The 22,797-nt window shown below is 40.2% G+C and overlaps 1 protein-coding gene across 1 annotated transcript; it reads left to right on the forward strand.

The window, feature by feature from the left end:
• Positions 1 to 1,930: 1,930 nt before the first annotated feature.
• On the forward strand, positions 1,931 to 17,140 carry LOC102269865 (T-complex protein 11-like X-linked protein 2). Its single transcript, XM_005887347.3, has 10 exons — positions 1,931 to 2,009; positions 2,470 to 2,607; positions 4,969 to 5,101; positions 10,901 to 11,021; positions 12,399 to 12,619; positions 13,507 to 13,643; positions 13,919 to 14,136; positions 14,232 to 14,413; positions 15,707 to 15,870; positions 16,711 to 17,140. Exons 2-10 carry the CDS (start codon positions 2,481 to 2,483, stop codon positions 16,941 to 16,943), a joined length of 1,536 nt encoding a protein of 511 aa, XP_005887409.2. The 5' UTR covers positions 1,931 to 2,009; positions 2,470 to 2,480; the 3' UTR covers positions 16,944 to 17,140.
• Positions 17,141 to 22,797: the final 5,657 nt, after the last annotated feature.

The following is a 22,797-nucleotide window of genomic DNA, read 5'->3' on the forward strand; positions in this document are numbered from 1 at the left end:
TGGAATGTACAACACCAAGAGTGAATCCTAATGTAAACTATGGATTCTGGCTGATAATAATGTATCTCATCAATTGTAACAAATGTACCACTCTCATGTGGGATGTTGATAATGGGAAAGGCTAGACATGAATAGGGACTGGGGGCATATGAGAAATTTTTGTAACTTCTGCTCAATTTTGCTGTGAACCTAAAAGTGCTCTATAAAATATACTCTATTTTTTAAATGACAGTTTAACTTAAACAAATTTAGTACTAACAGAATTTGAAGCATCACTGAGAAGAATCTTTTAAAAACTGCAATTTTGTAAGGGAAAAAAATCTGTGTCATTCTGGATAATTTGTCTTAGAAGCCAAGTAGAAATCTTATTTTTAAAAAGATAAATCAATTTCTGGTTGATTCATGCTTTATGAATGTAAAATTTGATGTTCAAATCGAGAAAAATATAATTAACCATTTCTTCCGAGTTTTGAGTGACAGCATTTTGTTTCAAAGTTGATATTACTGAGGCAAATATCAAGAGAAGATGAGGAAGACATTCAGATTTAGCATTTATTAATATTATACACTCTCCAACTAAGCAGAAACATAACTGGTCAAGACCCTTCACATCCTTTTGGACCTAGAGGGTAGTTGGAATTTCCTTAGACTGGAAAGCTCTTGGACCTCTCCTCTATAACTGTTGTGCAAGATATCCACACTTTATTATTGACCCTAACAAGGCAAGGGATCAGAATTTGGTTGAATTATAGTTTTGTTTTATGAAGTAAAGTTAGTGGGTAAAAAAAACAGTTATCAGGATAAAAGAGCAGGATAGAATAGTGCAGAGTGGTGGTGGTGGTTTAGTCACTAAGTTGTATCTGACTCTTTGCTGTCCCATGGACTGTAGCCCACCAGGCTCCTCTAATTCCCCAGGCAAGAATACTGGAATGGGTAGCCATTTCCTTTTCTAGGGGATCTTCCCTACTCCGGGATCGAACCCGAGCGAGTCTCCTTCATTACAAGCAGATTCTTTACTGACTGAGCCACCAGAGAAGTCCCCAGTGCAAGGTAGAGACATCTTTGAAAAAAAATTTTTCCCAAAATTTGGAAATGAGTCAATCCAGGGGTCCTCAAATCACTGTAACTAACTGGCCAGTAGAGTGAAAAAGTAAACTAGGACTAATGAGTGAGCAACCCGAGTGCCCTCAGAGTCATCTATTCTAGCACCCACACATTCTAGGTGCTCTCCAAGGCTCACAATTGGATTGTAATGAAGAAGCCAGGAAAATAGTCAGAAGAACCAAACCAAAACCTAGGCTCCCTCTGAGATTTATGATCTGGCCCCTTCACCACAGTTTTTATAACCAGCCCTTTAATATGATGCTTGCTTTCTATATTTGTAAAATGGAAGTTTAACAGCCCATTTGTCTCTACATTGCGAGGAGGATTGATTTAAACAAAAGGGGGGGGGGGGAACCCTGAAAACATAATTCTGGATTTCTGTAACCCTGTTGGTTTTTCATTTCAAACGTTACATGAGCTTGAGGTGAAACAAAAAATAATGCTCCTTTTCCTTTCTAAATTGTTATTTAAATGTTTTTCCCCCACTGGGCAGAGAGGATAGTAACTTTGGACAGTTCTTGCCTGGAGGGGAGGCACAGGACTTGAGAAGATTAATTGAAAATTCTCTTCCTGGAGAATCTCAGCTGCGTACCTGCTCTATCACCAAATGTTGCATCCCCACTTGTCTTGCCTGCTGTCTAGGTTCCCATGGTACCCTGGGCACATGACCCTTTATGTTACCTGGACACCCTTTGTTTTCACGTTTCGGACTGTTCTACCTAGAGTCATTGGCGGGGGTGTATGCTGGGTTGGTTTCATTATCTCCACAGTTGTGTCCAGCCCCTTCCGGCTGATCTCCCCTCCTGTCCTGTCCCACATGGTATGCCCCAGGACCGCCCTGGCGAGGCAGAGGGGCCTCACTAACACAAACAACCGTGGGGCAGCTGGTCGAGGACTGGGCTGAGGTGAGGGGCTGGGGTCCTGAGGGCTGTGGGGGTGTCTTGCTGCCTGAGTCCAGCTGCCAGGCCTCTTAATAACCAAAGGCAAATCTGGGGCAGAAGTTAAGGAGGAAGGGGGTTATGCCCAGACTAATTAAAGACAACTGAGTTTGAGGAAGTCTCTTGAGGAAGTTATTGTCCATCTCTGGGCCTTGATTTTCTCTCCTTCTTACCCAATGCTAACTTTCTTGAATGTCAGGAAAGGCGACTCTACTAGACTCACTGTTCTCCTTCCCTCAAGGCTATTTGAGAAACCTAGCTATTCCAAAAGAGACCCCTGAAACCTTTGTCCCCATCCTCAACTTGGAGCCACAGATTCAGTCAAAGCACAGACTGGCAACTGAAGAGCCCTCGCGTCTGCCTCCCTGTATCAGAGCCAAATCTTCTATCACTAACAGCTTGCCTCTTCTTTTTGCCCCAATTCCAGATACCATCAAGATGCCCAAGATGGAAAAAACTGTGCACCAGAATGATTCCGATGAAGCAGAGAGTGGAGCCCATAAGCCTGAAACACCAGAGCAGACCCAAGAAAACCAGAGCTTCTGTTTAGATGACCACTCTGCTGGTAGGTCTGGAATTATATCATCATTTCCTTGGGTAGTGTTCGATAGCAGCTAGGTTAAAGGAATAGGTAGCATGTGGTTTAAGTGCCTTTAAGGAGCATAGAAGGCTCTCACAACCTTATGTTTTTCACTCCTCATCCTTCTGCTAACTCCTCTTTCATATTATTCTTTTTCTTGTCTTTTTCCCCCTCTAATCTTTATGTATTGGACCTAGGTCCCTGATTGTCAAGTGAAATTAAAAGATATTTTAACTCTAGAGAAAGAGGCCAACAAAACATAATGACTTGTGTTTGACAAGACTTGAGTGTGTCTGAGTTAGTTCAAAACATGGGAAATTGGTGGCATTCTTATATTTTGATTTTATAGATTGTAAATGATAAACCTAGAATGGATTTGAGAGAATCCTAATTACCTAGTGCTGAAATTGTGTTCTGTCCACTCCCAAAACACTTTGTTGACATAAGAATTATCACTGCTCAAGGTAATGTTTTAGATCTATAATAACAGATGCATAGAAGCATGAGGTCTCTTCTGCACCTTGTGGTAGGCATTTATTTGAGACTTTTGTTTGACTAGTCCAATCTCATAGGAACTCAAATTGCAATTCTCTTATGAAAATCGCCAGTGAATTCAACCAAACATAAATCTGAAGATCTGTCCAAATGTAGTGACTTGATCTAAACTCTTGAAGACAGAAATGAGAAAAATAGTTGGAAGCCACAATATTGTTGAGTCATGTATGTTTTTCTAGTGGCCATTTAGGGTCACTGCTAGTAAACAGAGTGGAACAATTATTAATTCATAGTGTCTCTCAAATGACAATGAATTGAATAAATTATGTATTTCAACATATGTAGCTTTTTAGTTAGAGTGGAAAGGAGATATGGATTGATGATACTAACTTCTGTTGAAAAATTTTTAAATGAGAAGTAAATTTGCAGTAGACCATCTCCTTGGTGAAGTTTTAGGGTTCTTAGATGAGTCTTATATTTTTGGTTATAAGTAGTTCTTTTTGAACAAATTATGGAACAGTGTTGAAAGTGAGAGAGAAAATAGTTTTATTTTATATACCAAGTAATAATCGTAACTACTGTGTGTGCTTACTATTATCTCTCTGTAAATAAGTAGTCTGTACAACAATCACTCTGTATCCACATGAGATTGGCTCCAGGACTCTTCTTCACCTCGTCCCTCAGGATACCAAAATCCATAGTGCACAAGTCCCTTATGTAAAATGGTGTAGTATTTGCATATAACCTACTTATATCTTCCTGTATAATATAAATCATCTCTAGATTACTTATAATACCAAATTCAATATAAATTATATGTAAATAGTTACCAGCATGGAGCAAATTCAAGTTTTGCCATTTGGAATTTTCTGAAATTTAAAAATATATATATATTTTTATCTGCCATGGGTTGAAACTTCAGGTGCAGAGAACCAACTGTATAATGAACTCAGAAAGTTATTCCTAAATTCCTATGAGAGTGTGTGATAAAGTTCTTACCAATCTTGAAGTAAGTAAAGCAAAAATATCATAGGTTTTAAAAATAAAGTTAAATTGATGCAACTTAAAGATTGCTGAATTCTGACTGTTTTCTTTTTTGCCTTTTGAGATGTTAAAATATAATTTTTTTTCACAGAATAATTATTTGGATTATGGTAAGGTGGGTTTTTTGTCACGACACCCATATGTGGAAAAATTAAAATTGGCATATTACTGTCACTTATTTTTTGTGTGTGAAATTTTATTGGTCTGTGGAGTCCCAAGATTTTGAAACAATGTTTTAAGAATGGTTCAGCTTTAGAGCCATATACTAATACTTATGGTGTTATCTGTACGGAGACTGTCATTTTATGTCTCTTCCTCTCTCATCAGAGGTAGAAAAAGGATTTAGGAACCACTTTCTAAAGTTCATTATATAGTTGGCTCTCTGCACCTGAAGTTTCAACCAATGGCAGGTAAAAAATATTTTTTTTAATCTGTAGATAAAACAGTAAGTATAAAAAGTAAATTCTAGCTAAAGGTTTATTTTATAAACCACAACTTACTCACTTTTTCTTTGCTATATTTCATTTATTGTTTTGACAGTTTAGGCAAAAGTTTTTGAAGTAAGTTTTACTTTTTGTGTTTCATAAGGTAACTTCTCCTCATATCTGACTTCTCTGCAAGTTGCTAGAGCTGTTGAACAGCAAAGAGTTCAGAAAACCTCAAATACTATAATAATCGAGTGAATCTGTTTAAGATCTGTTTGATAAATCTAAATTTGAGGAAGTTATTTGGCTGAGTGGATCTCTGATGAAAAGCAGTTCTATTTGTGTGGGTTCCCTGTTTACTGATCTCTATGCCTTTTTCCAGCAAGCCGACCTGAAGTACTTTCTGTCACGGATCTGATAGAGACAGTTAACGAAATTTCTAGGCTTAGCATTGCTCATGAAATCGTGGTAAATCAAGATTTTTACATGGAAGACGGTGTATTACCTCCCAACAGGTATCAACTCTATTTTTTCCATTTAATTCCTCCTGGCATATGTACACAGCACAAATGACTTTGGATCAGGTTTGAAGCACTTTTATTAATACAGTTAATGTTTTAGTATGTCTTAAATGCTACCAACAAACAAAACAGAGGAGTAATCTGTATAATTATTAGTTTTACAGACTGAAAGCAGAAAAATTTTATCTAAGCAGGGAATAAATTAATGAAATTATTGTCAGAACTTTCATTTTGGTATCTCATTTAACAGTGAAACACAGTGAAGTCCACATCTTCTTAAACAGCTTTGGAGACAGTAGCTACTGGTAGTATTCTCTTAACTATCTATAGATTGATCAAGTACAAATGAAATTATTTCTTTTCTAATAGTGATATTGCCAACTCTTCATGGGATAAGAGCTTTCAGGGGATATTTCTGCTTCATAATCAGCTTAACAAAAATTCTGTGAACCAAGATCAAAACCCATTAATAAACACTGCCCCTCTAAAATCACACTTTATCCTGGTTCTTATTAATTGTATTGATATTGCAATACATACATGAATCATTCAGGGAGTATGATTTGAATACTTCTGCTGCTGGTAAGTCGCTTCAGTCGTGTCCGACTCTCTGCGACCCCATAGACGGCACCCCGCCAGGCTCCTCCGTCCCTGGGATTCTCCAGGCAAGAACACTGGAGTGGGTTGCCATTTCCTTCTCCATAAATACTTCTAGTAGTTTGTTAATAGTTAAATGAGTAAATTTCTTTGTTTGACTCAATATTTCATATAACATTCTAATTTCCCAGCTTTAAAAGTGGCTTCTATTTTGCCACTTCAGGTATTCTATCACTTAAGCACCTTGCTCTGTCAGTGTCTCTTGATCTTTACGCCTCTTACTTTTTTCCCTTAGTTTGCCAACACTGCCTTCACTGTCCCTGGAGCCTCAGTTAGATTTATTGTTTTGCTGGCAGGGGTGCGGGGAAAGTGAAACAAGGAGAGTGAAGATCTGTTAAAGTGGCTGAGGGATTGTGGTGGTGATGAGGGGTGGGGAAATGAAGCAGAGGGAATAATACTCTTGAACTGGCCAGTTTGTTCAGTTTTTCCTATAAGGTGGCTCTAGTAGCATTTAGTTGACTTTAATTTCACTTCAAACAATTTTATTAGGTTGTATTTTGACAGCTGTCATATCAGCATGCATTTTTAAAAAACATAAAAATTGCTGAATTTTTGTGTAGCAATTTTAATATTGAAGATGGGAGAAAAAAGCAACATTTTGGCATATTATGGTTTATTTTTTCAAGAAAGGTAAAGTTCCATTTTTAAAACAAATTGTGACAGATGATGAAAAGTGGATACTGTACAATAATGTGGATTAGAAGAAATCATGGGGCAATTGAAATGAACTACCACCAACCACACCAAAGGCTGGTCTTCATCCAAAGAAGGTGATGTTGTATATATGGTGGGATTGGAAAGGAGTCCTCTATTATGAGCTCCTTCCAGAAAACCAAACAATTTATCACAAGTACTGCTCCCACTTAGACCAATTGAAAGCAACACTTAACAAAAAGCATCCAAAATTAGTCAACAGAAAACACATTGTCTTCCATCTGAATAGTGCAAGACTGCATGTTTCTTTGATGACCAGGCAAGAACTGTTACAGTTTGACTAGGAAGTTCTGATGCATCTGTGTATTCACCAGACATTGCACCTTCAGATGTCCACTTATTTCAGTCTTCACAAAATTCTTTGAATGGAAAAAGTTTCAATTCCCTGAAAGACTTAAAAGGAACCTGGATTAGTTCTTTGCTCAAAAAGATAAAAAGTTTGGGGAAGATTAAATTATAAAATTGTCCGGAAAATGGAGGAGGTAGTGGAACAAAATGGTGAATATGTTGTTCAGTAAAGTTGTTGATGAAAATGAGAAATGTGTATTTTTATTTAAAAACCAAAGGAACTTTTTGGCCAACTCACTGTTTAGAAATAAATCTTCATTGTTTTGTTATTAACAGCCTTATTCTAGTGTAGTAATGTAAGATGTATACCAGAAAAGATACTGAAATACAATTGAGGGTTATCTATTATCTATAGGTAATTAATGACTGCTTTTATCTTTGGACTTATAAAGTGATACTAATTAGAGTTATGGATTCCTAAGAGAAATCTCATTGTCAGATACTTATTCTACAAACATTTATTGAGCATGTCCTAGGTGGAAGGCTGAATGTTAAATGTTGGAGACATATAGATGAGTATGATGCTGGCTTTGCCATTACATAGCTTCTGTAGGTGAGATAGTCAAATAGTACATAGTTCCTGTGCAGTGATAAGTTCTCTCACATCTAGTATATGGAGTTCCTTATTCCTGCTTAGCTGCCGAGGAGGGTTTGGGAAACCTTCCTGATGAGGTAATGTTGAGTTGAGTTTTTAGATATGAATAGGTGCTTTTCAGGTGGTCTAGGGTTCATAAAATTGTATAGGAGACAGGGACCAAAACCACCCCAAAGGAAAAAATGCAAGATGGCAAAATGGTTGTCTGGGGAGACTTTACAAATGCTGAAAAAAGAAGAGAAGAGAAAGCCAAAGGAGAAAGGGAAAGATATACCCAACTGAATGCAGAGTTCCAGAGAATAGCAAGAAGAGACAAGAAGGTCTTCTTAAGTGAATAATGCAAAGAAATAGAGGAAAACAATAGAATGGGAAAGACTAGAGATCTCTTAAAGAAAACTGAAGGTATCAAGGGAACATTTCATGTAAGGATGGCCACAATAAAGGACAGAAACAGTAGCGATCTAACAGAAGCAAAAGACATTAAGAAGAGGTGGTAAGAATGCACAGAAAAACTATGCAAAAAAAAGTCTTATTATCTGGAAAACCACAATGATGTGGTCACTCACTTAGAGCCAGATATCCTGGAGTGTGAAGTCAAATGGGCCTTCGGAAGCATTAGTATGAACAAAGCTAGTGGAGGTGATGGAATTCCAGCTGAGCTATTTCAAATCCTAAAAGATGATGCTGTTAAAGTGCTGCACCCAATATGCCAGCAAATTTGGAAAACTCAGCAGTGGCTACAGGTCTGGAAAAGGTCAGTTTTCATTCCAGTCTCAAAGAAGGGCAATGATAAAGAATGTTCCAACTACCAAACAGCTGCACTCATTTCACATGATCAGAAGGTTAGAACTGCACCTTTGTGAGTCAAGGTTAGAACTGCACCTTTGTGAGTCAAAGTTAGAACTGGACATGAAACAACTGACTAGTTCCAAATTGGGAAAGCAGTATGTCAAGGCTGTATATTTTCACCTTGTTTATTTAACTTATATGTAGAGCACATCATGAGATATGCTGTGCTGGATGAGTCACAACCTGGAATCAAGATTGCTGGGAGAAATATCAACAACCTCCAATATACAGATGATACCACTCTAAAGGCAGAAAGGGAAGAGGAACTAAAGAACCTCTTGATGAAGGTGAAAGAGGAGAGTGAAAAAGCTGGCTTGAAACTGAACATTTGAAAAACTAAGATCATGGCATCCAGTCCCATCACTTCATGGTAAATAGAAGGGAAAAAAGTGGAAGCAGTGACACATTTAATTTTCTAGGGTTCCAAAATCACTGCAGACTGTGACTAAAGCCATAAAAGTAAAAGATGCTTGCCCTTGGAAGAAAAGCTATGACAAACCTAGACAGCATATTAAAAAGTAGAGACATCACTCTGCCAACAAAGGTCCATACAGTCAAAATCATGGTTTTTCCAGTAGTCATGTATGAATGTGCGAAGTGGAACACAGAGAAGGCTGAGTGCCAAGGAATTGATGCTTTCGAATTGTGGTTCTGGAGAAAACTCTTGAGAGTCCCTTGGACTGGCAGGAGATCAAATCTGTCAATCCTAATGGAAATCAACCCTGAATATTCATTGGAAGGGCTGATGCTCCAGTAACTTGGCCACCTGATATGAAGAGCCTACTCATTAGAGAAGACACTGATGCTGGAAAAGATTGAAGGCAAAAAAAGAAGGGGGCAGCAGAGGATGAGATGTTTAGATAATACCACTGACTCAGTGAACAAACTCCAGGAGACAGAGGATGTCGGAGAAGCCTTGCATGCTATAGTCCATGGGGTCACAAAAAAAGATGAGGACACTACTTAGCAACTAAACAACTTTGGTGTTCCTCTGGTGGCTCAGCAGTAAAGAATCCACCTGCCAATCCAGGAGACCCAGGTTCAATCCCTGGGTCAAGAGGACCCCCTGAAGGAGGAAATGGCAACCCACTCCAGTAGTCTTGCCTGGGAATCCCAGGGATAGAAGGGTCTGGAGGGCTATAGTCCATGGGGTCACAAAGAACTCGGACACAACTTAACTACTAAACAACGACAATAAGAAACTCTTCCTGGTGATAGGGAGGTTCTGCTGCTAAGTCTCTTCAGTCGTGTCCAACTCTGTGAGACCTCGTAGAGGGTAGCCCACCAGGCTCCCCGGTCCCTGGGATTCTCCAGGCAAGAACACAGGAGTGGGTTGCCATCGCCTTCTCCCAGATAGCTGAGGGAAATGATCATGTCATTACGATCAGATTTTTTGCTTAGAAATATCATTGGTCTTAGCAAGAATATGTGGCATTGTTGCAGTAAGACTTTGATTGGGGGCCAGAATACCTTTACTGCCGCTGCTGCTAAGTTGCTTCAGTTGTGTCCAACTCTGTGCGACTCCATAGATGGCAGCCCACCAGGCTCCCCCGTCCCTGGGATTCTCCAGGCAAGAACACTGAAGTGGGTTGCCATTTCCTTCTCCAATGCATGAAAGCGAAAAGTGAAAGTGAAGCCGCTCAGTTGTGTCTGACTCTTAGCAACCCTATGGACTGCAGCCTACCATGCTCCTCCATCCATGGGATTTTCCAGGCAAGAGTACTGGAGTGGGTTGCCATTGCCTTCTCCTCACTAGACTATTGCAATAGTCCAGGTAGGAAATGATGGCAGGAGGAGATGGATTCCAGACATATTTAGGAATCAAAATCTCTGTAATTTGGGGACCAAGTGCATTAAAAGGATGAAAAGAAGTAATTATTATGCATTAGATAAATAACAGTTGGTGACATCTCACAAATGGGATTGGTGTGTTGGGGAAGGAACTTTGACTTTTTTCATTTACCTCTGTATTGCTTGTAAAATTTTCAACAAAAGCATGCATTACTATTCTATTTTTAATGGGAAAAATGTAAACTTTATGATTTGTTTGAAAAGACACAGGTTTGAGAAGGGAAGATAATGAGTTGGAGGTGCACATAAGATTTTCAAGTGTTATCAAGAAGGAAAATCCTTCTTTGGATTTTAAGGCTGAAGGGAAAAGATCATCTAGTTCAAAGGTATAAGTCTACACGTATTAAAACCAAGGCATACATTTAAGTCAGATGAAGAACCAAGGCTAGAACTCAGGGCCTCAAATGCAACTTCTTGGTTCTTATTTCTAGAAGGAGAGCTTTTTTGGAACTTGAGGAATCCTTCTGAGAGAAATTGATCAGAGCCTTTGCATCTGAGACTAAACTCAGTGTATTCAACTCTGCTAAAGTCTAAACATAGCTCCTTCCCTATCAACATAATGGTCTTTCATGATTTTATTTATTTATTTATTTGTGTGTGTGTGTTTATTTATTTATTTATTTTTATTCAATTTTAATTAAAAAAAAATTATACATGTGTTCCCCATCCTGAACCCTCCTCCCTCCTCCCTCCCCATACGGTGTTTGGGATTTAGGAGATTAGGATCCTTTATCAACTCTTTGGGTAAAGAGCAAGTTGTTCATTTAACCATCTTATAGTCTGGAAGGCAGGATTATGGAGACAATGTACAAGGCTTTTTGGGACCATCTGAAAGTCCAGCTATCAAGTACTCCAGCTGACTTCACTTCTGCACTTGAACTCCTGAAAGAAGTTAAGGAGGTGAGTAACCAACTTCCCATTTGTGGATATTAAATCTTAGTTGTGGCATGGGGGATCTTTCATTGTGGTACGTGGGCTTCTCTCTAGTTGTGATGCACAGGCTCAGCACTTGTATCTTGTGGGCTTAGTTGCCCTGCAGCATGTGGGATCTTAGTTTCTCTTAGCAGGGATCAAACCCATGTCCCCTGTATTGCAAGGTGAATTCTTAAATACTGGACCACAGGAAAGTCCTTTTTTTTTTTTTTAAATCCCAGACCTTTTAATTGTTGATAAATAGGAATTATTTTGGGCCTTCCCAAGTGATGCTAGTGGTAAAGAGCCCACCTGCCAATGCAGGAGACGTAAGAGACTCGAGTTTGATCCCTGGGTGGGGAATATGCCCTAGAGGAGGGCATGGCAACCCACTCCAGTATTCTTGCCTGGAGAATCCCATGGACAGAGGAGGCTGGCGGGCTACAGTTCATAGGGTAGCAAAGAGTCAGACATGACTTAGCATGCATGCATGCACAAGTTTCATTTCTACATATGTTCCACTACTTGAACAGATAATATGGAGAAACTTCCATTTTATTTGTATGAGATGAAGCTTGAAAGTTGAGATCTTGCTGTAACAACACAGCATGTCATTCAATTAAACAGATTTTCGCTTAACTCCCATTATGTTTTCTGTGTTTCAGAAGCACATAGATACATAAGAGAGCCTTTGCCAACAAGAAACTTATACTTTAGAGTGAAAAGATTATTTCGAGTGACACTTAAAGGTTTCTCTGCCTATTTCATCTTTTCCCTTTGTAGTCAAACAATCTAATAATGTCCTTATCCTTTATTAAGAATATCTCACCCCCACAAGGCTATATTTAAAATGGATAACCAAAGACCTACTGTAGCACATGGAACTCTGCTCAATATTATGTGGCTACCTGAATGTGAGGGGAGTTAGGGGAAGAATGGATGCATGTATATGTATGGCTGAGTCCCTTCACTGTTCTCCTGAAACTATCACATTGGTAATTGGCTACCCGAATACAAACTAAAAAGTTTTATAAAAAGAATATCCCATTACCTTGTGATGGTATGTGTTTTATATTTTTTATATCCTGCATTTGTTTTTGTCACAGGTATTTTTCTTCCTATCTTTATCTCATTCTGCCAAGAAAATAGTACAGCACTACTATTACTACTAATCCCAATGAAGCCTTAAATTATAACTGGCTCCTAAACAGAGAGAAATAATATTCTGTATATGCAGTTGGGAAACCTAGTTTCTGGAGGCCCAATAGACATAGGCTGGCATGCCTTTGCCTTAAGGAGATTGTTCATCAAAGAGTGTTTGGGGTTCTAAATAATTTGGCTCCATTGATTTTCTTTTCTGGGCAGATATTGTTATCACTGCTATTACCACGCCAGAACAGCCTAAGAGATGAGATTGAAGAAGCTCTGGACATAGATCTCCTCAAGCAGGAAGCAGAGCATGGGGCCCTGGATGTCCCTCATCTCTCCAACTACATTCTTAATTTGATGACCCTACTGTGTGCACCAGTCCGAGATGAAGCAGTGCGAAAACTAGAGAGCATAACAGATCCTGTACAGTTACTGAGGTGGGAAACTAGATGTACTGTTCCTGAACACTAGATGTAGTATCCTGTCTTAGACACTGTACCAGAAAACTCTGGGCCAGATACTGGGTTATAGCCCCTGGCTTGCCTAGCTCTTCTATACTGAAGAACGGACTAATATCTCTGCTGTTCCTCTGTGGTTTATTGGCTTTTATTTTCAAAGGATGGATTCTCAGAACCCTTTTGATGATCTTAGATCATTTGGACACTTTCTAAGAAATGATGCTGTTAAGATACTGGCTTCCCAGGTGACACTAGTGGTAAAGAAACCCCCTGCCAATGTAGGAGATGCAAGAGAAGAGGATTCGATGCCTGGGTCGGGATGATCCTGTGGAGAAGGAAACGGCAACCCACTCCAATATTCTTGTCTAGACACTAGAGTACAGTAACTGTTTCTTTGGGATATTTCAAACAGCACTTTCGCAGATAATTTCTTGTGTATCCTAACTCAAACCCTGTGGGGGAACAAGATGAGAATGATCCCTGTTTCACAGATAGAAGAACCAAGAACCAGAGGTAAAGTAATAAGCTGAATGAGTTAGAAATTCAACCACCATCATCCCAACTACCCACAGAGAGTTAGAATTTTAATTGTTTTTCTGAGGTGGAGTACCTACAGTGGAAAGAACTCTAGGCTGGTAACTAAAAGATCAGAACATGTATCTGCTCCTAGCTCTGATAACAACTCACTCTATGGCCTTGGGTCCCTGGCTGCAACATCTGTATTTGTAAATTGAAGTAGGACTGTGGTTTTTAAGGCCATTTTTTACTCTAAGATACTGTGATAAAATACTCTTAGCTTGAGTTCCACCTCACTCCACTAGATTACCTTTCAGAGTGTAAGCATTTGATTTTTCCTCCATTGACAGGGGCATCTTCCATGTTCTGGGCCTGATGAAAATGGACATGGTGAACTATGCTATACAGAGCCTCCGACCCTACCTGAAGGAACACTCTATCCAGTATGAACGAGCTAAATTCCAGGAACTCCTCAACAAGCAACCCAGTATGTTCAAAATTTAAGGACAGGAGAGGGGGAGATTTGACTTTGGGTCTTATTTCTTATAGTGATACGGTACTTGCAGTTTTTTATTTTTTATTTTTTTAATAGATAGCTTCTCCCTATTGGACGGGCAAGGGCATGGGGTAGGAAGAAGGAACATTTCTCTAAGAGAAAACATGTACAAAATCACTTATTTATTGAGGAAGAATATATCCTCAAACCTTGCTTTTCAAGCCTTGGTGTTTGAAGATATTTATATATTCCCTTTTATGTCACAGATCTCCTTGATTGCACCACAAAATGGCTAACCAAAACAGCTCTAGACCTCACTACAGCACCTTCAAGTTCTCCTGACTCTCCCAGCTCCTCCAGCATGGCCCATTCATCTCCAAATTGGGCAGTGGACAACCCACAACTTCCCAGTTCCACAATGGTGCTATACCAGGGTTACCTGAACCTTCTTCTCTGGGATCTTGACAGTAAAGAGTTTCCCGAGGTAGGAACGTATATAAGAACATTGCCTTTTTGTTTTGTATTTGATACCTTTACTAAAACACTTTTCTGACAGCTTGCTTTTCCCTGTCTCACCAGACTCTGCTAATGGATAAAATCCGGCTGCAAGACATGGAGTCCCAGTTGAAGCAGTTGGCCATTCTGGCCTCAGTCTTGCTAGTGGCCAGAAGTTTCTCTGGTAGTGCTTTATTCAGTTCGACTGAATTTGTGAACAAACTGAAACACATAACCAAGGCCCTGATGGAGGAATTTAACTCCAGGTAAACTTCATAGAGGCTTTCCTGGTGACTCAGTGGTAAAGAATCTGCCTGCCAATGCAGGAGACCCAGATTTGAACCTTGGGTCAGGAAGATCCCCTGGAGTAAGAAATGGCAACCCACTCTAGTGTTTTTGCTTGGAGAATTCCATGGACAGATGAGCCTGGTAGGCTACAGTCCATGGGGTTGCAAAAGAGTCAGACATGACTTAGAGACTATGCAACATGAGCAACAACAAATTTCCTAGATCTTTCTGAGAGTTGAAAATAGTTTGTTGGTTTTGGAACTTAGGCAGTTAATGTATTACTGCCTTATTCTTTATCATAAACCACGCAAAAGACCTTGGGCATCATCTACAAAGGTCGTTGGTGTCTTTTGATAAATTGTATTAAGGCTTGTGATGGAAACAAAACATATTTCCAAGGAGGTGAGTGTGGAAACTAGTTTGCTATGAATGATTCAGTACTGTGTTTGCTAAAAATGAGTCATTATATACTTAAATAAGTGACACTGGATTTATGTGTGTATATCCAGAAGTTGATCCCTTGGTCAATATGTATCCATAATTTGCTTCATGCAGGGCACCTCAGCTGAAGTAAAAAGAAGAACTGGAAGTTCAGATCTCAATATATTTACAAGTTAATTGGCGAAGTAGGGAAGACAACTATGGAAAATGCTTAAGAAATCTTAAAACAGAATTTGAATACAGTTTATGGGACTAAAGTGGAGAAGGCAATGGCACCCCACTCTAGTACTCTTGCCTGGAAAATCCCAGGCAAGAGTGGATGAAGGAGCCTGGTGGGCCGCAGTCCATGGGGTCGCTAAGAGTCGAACAAGACTCAGCAACTTCACTTTCACTTTTCACTTTCCTGCATTGGAGAAGGCAATGGCAACCCACTCCAGTGTTCTTGCCTGGAGAATCCCAGGGATGGGGGAGCCTTATGGCCTGCCGTCTATGGGGTCGCACAGAGTCGGACATGACTGAAGCGACTTAGTAGTAGTAGTAGGAGTATGGGACTAAAGAATACTGAGTAGATCCAAGAATGGAACTGAACCCTTGTCCAATTTGTTTCATTTGAAGTGGAGAATAGTATGAATTAGTTAATATGTACGAATTAATATGTGTGAAATAGTTGACATCTTGAGGGTAACAATGAAATGATTTGAAATGCTGGGTCCTCTGTTAGTGGTGGAGAGCTGGAATTCTTTTGTGAGTGGACCTGGCTTCTGGTGTTGGACTCTCTGGGCTTTGCCCCTATGCCAAGGCCACTCTGCTTTCTGTCCTTCATTATCTAGGCCTGAAGAAGCTATGGTGAGTGTGAGTGAACAAGTGTCTCAGAAAATCCATGAACGCCTCAAAGACATGGGCCTAACTGCCCTGAGTAGTGAAAAGAAAGCCTGTCTTAGAGGCCAACTTCAGAACATCGCCAAGAAAGAGAACCGTGTTCGTAACATCGTTGGTAAGAGTCCTCCTGTGGTGGTGGGGCTGGGAAGGGGTGGCAAGGGAAGGGGTAGCAAGAATGTGGAAGGTAAGAAGGTGGACTGAAGCTTGGAAGTCAGTTGTGAAGACGTTCAGAAATGGAATGATTGTTGGGAAAGTCTTTTGGCTTTAGTTTCCTTATGTATAATGCACATAATTGAAGTAAATCTCTTTCAGTCTGAAGAGTGAATATATGGTTTTAAGGTCAGCTAGGATGTGTAACTTGCAGGTGCTAGTGCTGAGTGATTCCTGGTCATTCTCTAACTATAACCCAAGGCCTGTGATGGGAAACCCTTTCTCTATCCCATGCTTTAAGTTACCACGACGGTCCCTACTTCCCTCTAAGGAACTGATGCTAATTTAGGCTGAAGGATATATTCCCTGCAAGAATGGAAGCAGTGAGCTCGACCACCTTGCTTCTAATTTTTACATCTTGACAAAGTCTGATATGGTTGTATGGACCCAGAGTTGGTACACTGGCTGCAATGTGTGCCCTTAGAATTTCACATACAATGTCTAGGATCCTCTTGTTAGGTCACACACGTCAGGAGCTCACTTAGCACCCCATAACATTATAAACAGCCAGAAACTTACTGGCTCGACATCTTTCAATAATGCATTGCTTTTAGAAGCTTTATAGCATTCCTTCTTCCAAAAGAAAAGAAAAAAAAAATCTCATTAACATGTTTTACCTGAATGAGTGAGTAGGTCAGTGAAAATGTGTTAATTTAAACTTTGGCGAACAGAGAGTGCAAGGGCATTGTGAATTTCTTCTGAAATCTCTTTGATCTTTCCCTTTTAACTTTTTTCTTGCACACAGATCAGCGGATCCACTTGTTTCTCAAAGGCTGTTTGGTTCGTGGGATGCAGGAGTCTCTGCTAGACTTCCCTGTTGGCCTTACTCTCATCAAGGGAGAGTTGACAAAACTGGGCTGGAAGTTTTTCAATCTGATGCGTCACAATCAGCAGGTATTTAGCCCCTATTATGATGAAATCCTTAAAGATATCATCCCTCCAGCTCAGGCACAAGAAACAGAAGTGGAGTCTATCTGATAGTTCCAGACCACAGTCTGGCAACAGGGACCCAGGAGAGAGGGCTAAGTATGTTCCTGGGATGACATCACCTGTGCCCCGCAGAGTAGCCTCTTCCTCACTTCAACCTGGACTCAAGGCTGCAGGATTCCAGCATGTAAATACAAACTGGCCCAGCCCCCTTCATAATAAACTTCTGTGCTGCAAGAAAGCCTCAGTTCCTTCTGTGTTGCAACTGAACCCAGGTTTTGTGCCCTTATCCCCTATTATCTGAGAACCAGTGATCCCTCAGTTCTCCTTCACTGGCTGATCATTCTTCAGGATGCTGGCTTGAGCAGGCATCAGGGCATCGGCTGCTAGCATTGTTTCCTCCAATGGAAAATCATTTCCTTGAGGGCTGTGAAAACTTTCTGTGGAATTTTTTCAAAGTATGAGTTCTGGAAGTATAAAGGCTTCTAGAGGTTGGGAATATGCTGAGTTACAAATCAGGGGAAGACATAGAATCCTATTTCCAGTATCACATTCTCCCTATACTTTTAAGCCTGCAGTAATAGTAAGAGCCCTCACATCCTGTTCTGGTGTGGGGCATGAAGCAGTATGAAAACTAGGGAGTGGATCAATATTGTCTGCCAATGAACATTCAGTTGAGGACAGTTCTCAGCCTCAATGGGCACTCGCTCTCTCTCTTTCTCTGTCTAGTGATCCTGGGAGTCAGTTTTAAACTCTCTCAAACCAACACCAAATGCAAGCACTTAGGCCACAGACACTTGTTTCATGTTCATCTCTGGTTCCAGTCTATAGCTAAATCTGTCTTCTATTGTGACATTTCTAGGCTTAGAACACTTCTTTCTTCTTGAGAGAAATAACGAAGGTATTCAAGAGTGGGACAGCCACCGTGTTTCTTCCCACTTGCAGTCTGAGCCTCTAACTGCTAGATTGTGATTGTCAACTCATTTGGCATCACAAATGACAGATGTCCTAGATCCACATAGATCTGGGCTTGTTTTCTTCAATTGCAGAGATTCACCCTATCATTTTCAGGCCACCTACAACAGACCACCAGCAATCTAGGAATTTCGGAGCAACATCAGTTTGGACTTGTTTAAAACGGACAGGAGAAAACAAAATTCACCTGTGGGATATTATAACTGGATGAGGGGTGTCCTCATCATATGAGGGAATGGGAAGAGCTGAGTATAATTTACTTAATCCAAGAATAATAACAGATGGGATCTGAGTTCCATTAGTCCAAGGGTAATTTTTCTAGAAGATGGATCCCAGGTGGTTGCTACAGCTAGGTGAATAGGGTGATATATTTATTGGCTGAATATAAGGCACACAGAGGAAGGAGCTTAGCAAGCTGCAGTCCATGGGGTCGCAAAGAGTTGGGCAGGACTGAACGACTGAGCAAGGCACAGAGGGAAGCTGAGGAATAGATCATTCAAGGATGCTAGTCTTGTAACTTATCCTCAGGAAAGAAACCAAAGCTGGTTAATTTGCAGTTAATAAACAGGCTGTGAATTCTGTCTAACTGAATTTTCTGATCTGATTTGCCAATATTAATACATTGTTTTTTAAAAAATCTTAATTTTAGAGTCCTGATTGTCTTATATAAAAATGTACTGTGAAGGGATCCCTGTGGAGATGACTAGGTAGTTGTTGGACATAGACATTAGACTGAAATGGAATTTTGACTTATCCTTTACAATCGAAATTTGGTATAATTGATTTCTTTGAGATTCTGAGTTAGTTTTATATCTCCACATGGAAGAGATAGAAATCCTAATCTTAAACAGGGAAAGATGGCTCTATTCAATCCTGATAACCATTTAAGGGGAAATATATATATATATGTACACACACACACAAACACACATATTGTATGTGTATCAGCTCTGCTTCAACTCAAGCTAAAGAAAAAGCCCAAAAATGTGCAAAAATATTCCCTTTAACTCACTCAACCAGAGAAGATAAACAAAAAACAGAAACATGGTGGCTGTCCCACCCGTGAATACTCACATCATCTCTCTCAAGAAAAATGAAGTGTTCTCAACTTCGATATGTGACAAAAAGAAGTTTGGTTCAGCTGTAGGATGGGACCTGTATTCACAAGCGGATACATTACCATTGAGCCACCTGGATGGATAGTATGTGCACATGATTAAATACGGTAAAAAGTCAATTTCTCTCCCATGCTTGTGTCTCATTCTACCTAGAAGACATTGCTGTTTTTACATTTCTGTGTATCCTTCCAGAGATATTCTTTGCAAATGAAGTACACATTATAATGTTATGATCACGTACAAGCCAGTCACTCTTTTAAACTTTCTATAAATATGACTTTATTTATCCCTCCATTGTTTATTTCCAGTCTATGTTTCCAGCTCTAGTGCAGGATGCTTGCCTAGAAAATTCCATGGATAGAGGAGCCTGGTGGGCTACAGTCCATGGGGTCACAAAGAGGTGGACACAGCTGAGCACACATGCACAGTGCAGTGTGAAACAAGAAGCGCTGATGGGAGTTAGAACCTGTTCGGTGTTTTGTTTATATTCTCAGGTCGAGTGAGTTAAGGGAACATCTTTACACACTTCTGGGCTTTTTCTTTAGCTTGAGGTGAAGCAGAGCTGAAAGAAGTTCTTTTGAGGATTGTTTGAAGCCACTGTACTAGATTATCTTGAAAGGTCCCTGGGTTATTTTCTTACAGCAGCTATAACAAATTACCATGAACCTAGTGGCTTAAAATAATACACATTCATTCTGTTTTAGCCTCAGAGGTCAAGTACAAAATCAACATTACTGGGTCCAAACCAAGGTTTTAGCAAGGCCACTGTCATTTGGCAGGCTTTCACTAGGGGAGATTACTTAAGTTGCCTTTTCTACATCTAGAGTTGCATTCTTATAGTCCTTGCCTTGTGATACATTCGTCCATCATCCAAACCAGCAGTATAGCATCTTGCTTCAGTCATGATACCGCCCTCCTTCTTCTGTGTCAAATGTCCTTCTCCTTTCCTCTTTATAAGAATACATTATTACATTTTGGGCTCACAAAGCTAGTCTTCTGGTGGCTCAGATGGTAAAGATTCTACCTACAATGCAGGAGACCTGGGTTCGATCCCTGGGTCAGGAAGATCCCCTGTAGAAGGGAATGGCTACCCAGTTCAGTATTCTTTCCTGGAGAGTTCCATGGTCAGAGGAGCCTGGCGGGATATACTCTATGGGGTCACAAAGAGTCGGACACGACTGAGTGAATAGCACTTTCACTTTTCGCTTTCAAGATAGTCTCAAGATCCTTAACTTAATCACATCTGCAAAGTCCCTTTTGCCAAATAAAATAACATTCACAGATTTCAGGCACTAGGGCATGGATATCCTTAGAGGGCATTGTTCAGCAGACAACAGTTTGTCTTCTGACCCTGTCAAAGGTTCATATCCATCCTTTATGCAAAACACATTCATCTCATCCCAATATCCCCCAAAGTGTCAACATATTACATATCAAGTCCAGAATCTCACCTGTAAATCATTTAATCAAATGTGAGAAACAGTATGATTCTCCCTGTGGCAAAAATTTTCTCCATCAGTGGGTCTGTAAACTAGTGAAAAAGTTACCTCTTCCCAAATTTCAGTAGTGGGATAGTTATAGGATAATAGTTACAGACATTCCCACTCCAAATGGGAGAAAATAAAGAAAAGAGTTATTGGCTCCAAGCAATCTTGAAATCCAACCAGGTAAACTCCACCAGGGTACAAGGCCTGGAAATCATCTTCTGTTTCTGGAGATTCTGGCCTTTGCGCCTGAGGGTCTATACCTTACATCGAAGATTCTATACTCAGAATCATCCTTCCATTTTTTCTAAACGATACTACATGTTTGCAGCTGAGTACTTTTTATCAATTTGTTTCCTGCATGTAGGTTTTTGGGAATCTAACACCCTTTTTAATTTGTATGCTGAAAATTTGCTTATAAAACATGTCCTCAATATTTTTTTTAAAATAACTCACCCTTCTTTGTAGGAGATTTTTTTGGATGGATAGACAAGATCTTCTTAACTTCACTTTAATTTTTTAAAATAAATTTTAGCATAGTTGAAAGCTTTTTCATAGTCATGTAGCTAGTTTTTAATTCCTTTGATGATATCCGTACCATGCCTCCAATGTACACAACCCACCTACTTGGTGCTGAAGAAAATGAGGAAGATGAGATCCTGCTGCAGGCCTGGAAACAGAGCTGTCAGAAATGGTAGTGTGTAAGGTCCAGGCAGAATCACTGGAAAGGAGTGACCTCTGAGGAGAGAAGGGACTTAACAAGAACAGAATTAAGAAACTAGTGTCTTTTTATTTTTTTATTTTTTTGGACCCATCCGGCAGCATGTGGGATCTTAGTTCCCCAACCAGGAATCCAACCCAGGACCTGCTGCATTGGTAGTACAGAGTGTTAACCACTGAACCACCAGGGAAATCCCACAAAGAGAATTAAGTCAGAGGCATTTTCTATGGTATCTTCTTTAAACCAAATAAGCACTCAGTTATTCTTAAGTTGTATCATTTTTATGTTTAAAAATCAATGAGAACTCCCCTGGTGGTCCAATGGTTAGGACTCAGCGTTTTCCCTTCCCTGGGCTAGGTTCAGTCTCTGGTTGGTGAACTAAGACCCTGCAAGGCAAGCAGCACAGTCCTCAACACCCCTTGCCAAATAATCAATGAATAAGTTTAAACAATTTCTGTACTACCAAAAGAAGGAAAAGTATTAGAAGTAAATATTATAGACTTTATGCTAATATGCTTGACCAAAGAATATTTTTACTAATCAGTAGAGAAGCGGTTGCTATTACCCACTTGCTACTACTGATTGGATGGTTTAGTGAGGCCCTAGGATGGGCCCGCCAGGGTCTGCCCAAAGCCCTGGCTGAGCATTAAGACAGAGGATTTGACTATTTACATAGGTGAACCTGCAGAACCACATTCTGACAGCATGTGGTCCACTGGAGAAGGGAATGGCAAAACACTTCAGTATTCTTGTCTTGAGAACCCCATGAACAGTATGAAAAGGCAAAAAGATAGGACACTGAAAAATGAACTCCCCAGGTCGGTAGGTCCCCAATATGACACTGGGGATCAGTGGAGAAATAAGCCCAGAAAGAATGAAGGGACGGAGCCAAAGCAACACCAACAACCAAAAACAACACACAGGTGTGGATGTGACTGGTGATAGAAGCAAGGTCTGATGCTATAAAGAGCAATATTGCATCAGATCAGTTCAGTTCACTCAGGCGTGTCTGACTCTTTGCGACCCCATGAATCGCAGCACGCCAGGCCTCCCTGTCCATCACCAACTCCCGGAATTCACTCAGACTCACGTCCATCGAGTCAGTGATGCCATCCAGCCATCTCATCCTCTGTCGTCCCCTTCTCCTCCTGCCCCCAATCCCTCCCAGCATCAGAATTTTTTCCAATGAGTCAACTCTTCACATGAGGTGGCCAAAATACTGGAGTTTCAGCTTTAGCATCAGTCCTTCCAAAGAAATCCCAGGGCTGATCTCCTTCAGAATGGACTGGTTGGATCTCCTTGCAGTCCAAGGGACTCTCAAGAGTCTTCTCCAACACCACAGTTCAAAGCATCAATTCTTCGGCACTCAGCCTTCTTCACAGTCCAACTCTCACATCCATACATGACCACAGGAAAAACCATAGCCTTGACTAGATGGACCTTTGTTGGCAAAGGAATGTCTCTGTTTTGAATATGCTATCTAGGTTGGTCATAACTTTCCTTCCAAGGAGTAAGCATCTTTTAATTTCATGGCTGCAGTCACCATCTGCAGTGATTTTGGAGCCCCCAAAAATAAAGTCTGACACTGTTTCCACTGTTTCCCCATC

Source organism: Bos mutus, chromosome X, assembly GCF_027580195.1.
Source record: "Bos mutus isolate GX-2022 chromosome X, NWIPB_WYAK_1.1, whole genome shotgun sequence".
NCBI classification, from domain to species: Eukaryota; Metazoa; Chordata; class Mammalia; order Artiodactyla; family Bovidae; genus Bos; species Bos mutus.

Excerpts from the sequence above, each read along its gene's own strand:
- LOC102269865 (XM_005887347.3), top strand. The coding sequence starts at position 2,481 with ATGCCCAAGATGGAAAAAACTGTGCACCAGAATGATTCCGATGAAGCA. Across the intron at positions 5,102-10,900 it reads GGTGTATTACCTCCCAACAG|TCTGGAAGGCAGGATTATGG; the intron begins GTATCAACTCTA and ends ACCATCTTATAG. Across the intron at positions 14,137-14,231 it reads ACAGTAAAGAGTTTCCCGAG|ACTCTGCTAATGGATAAAAT; the intron begins GTAGGAACGTAT and ends CTGTCTCACCAG.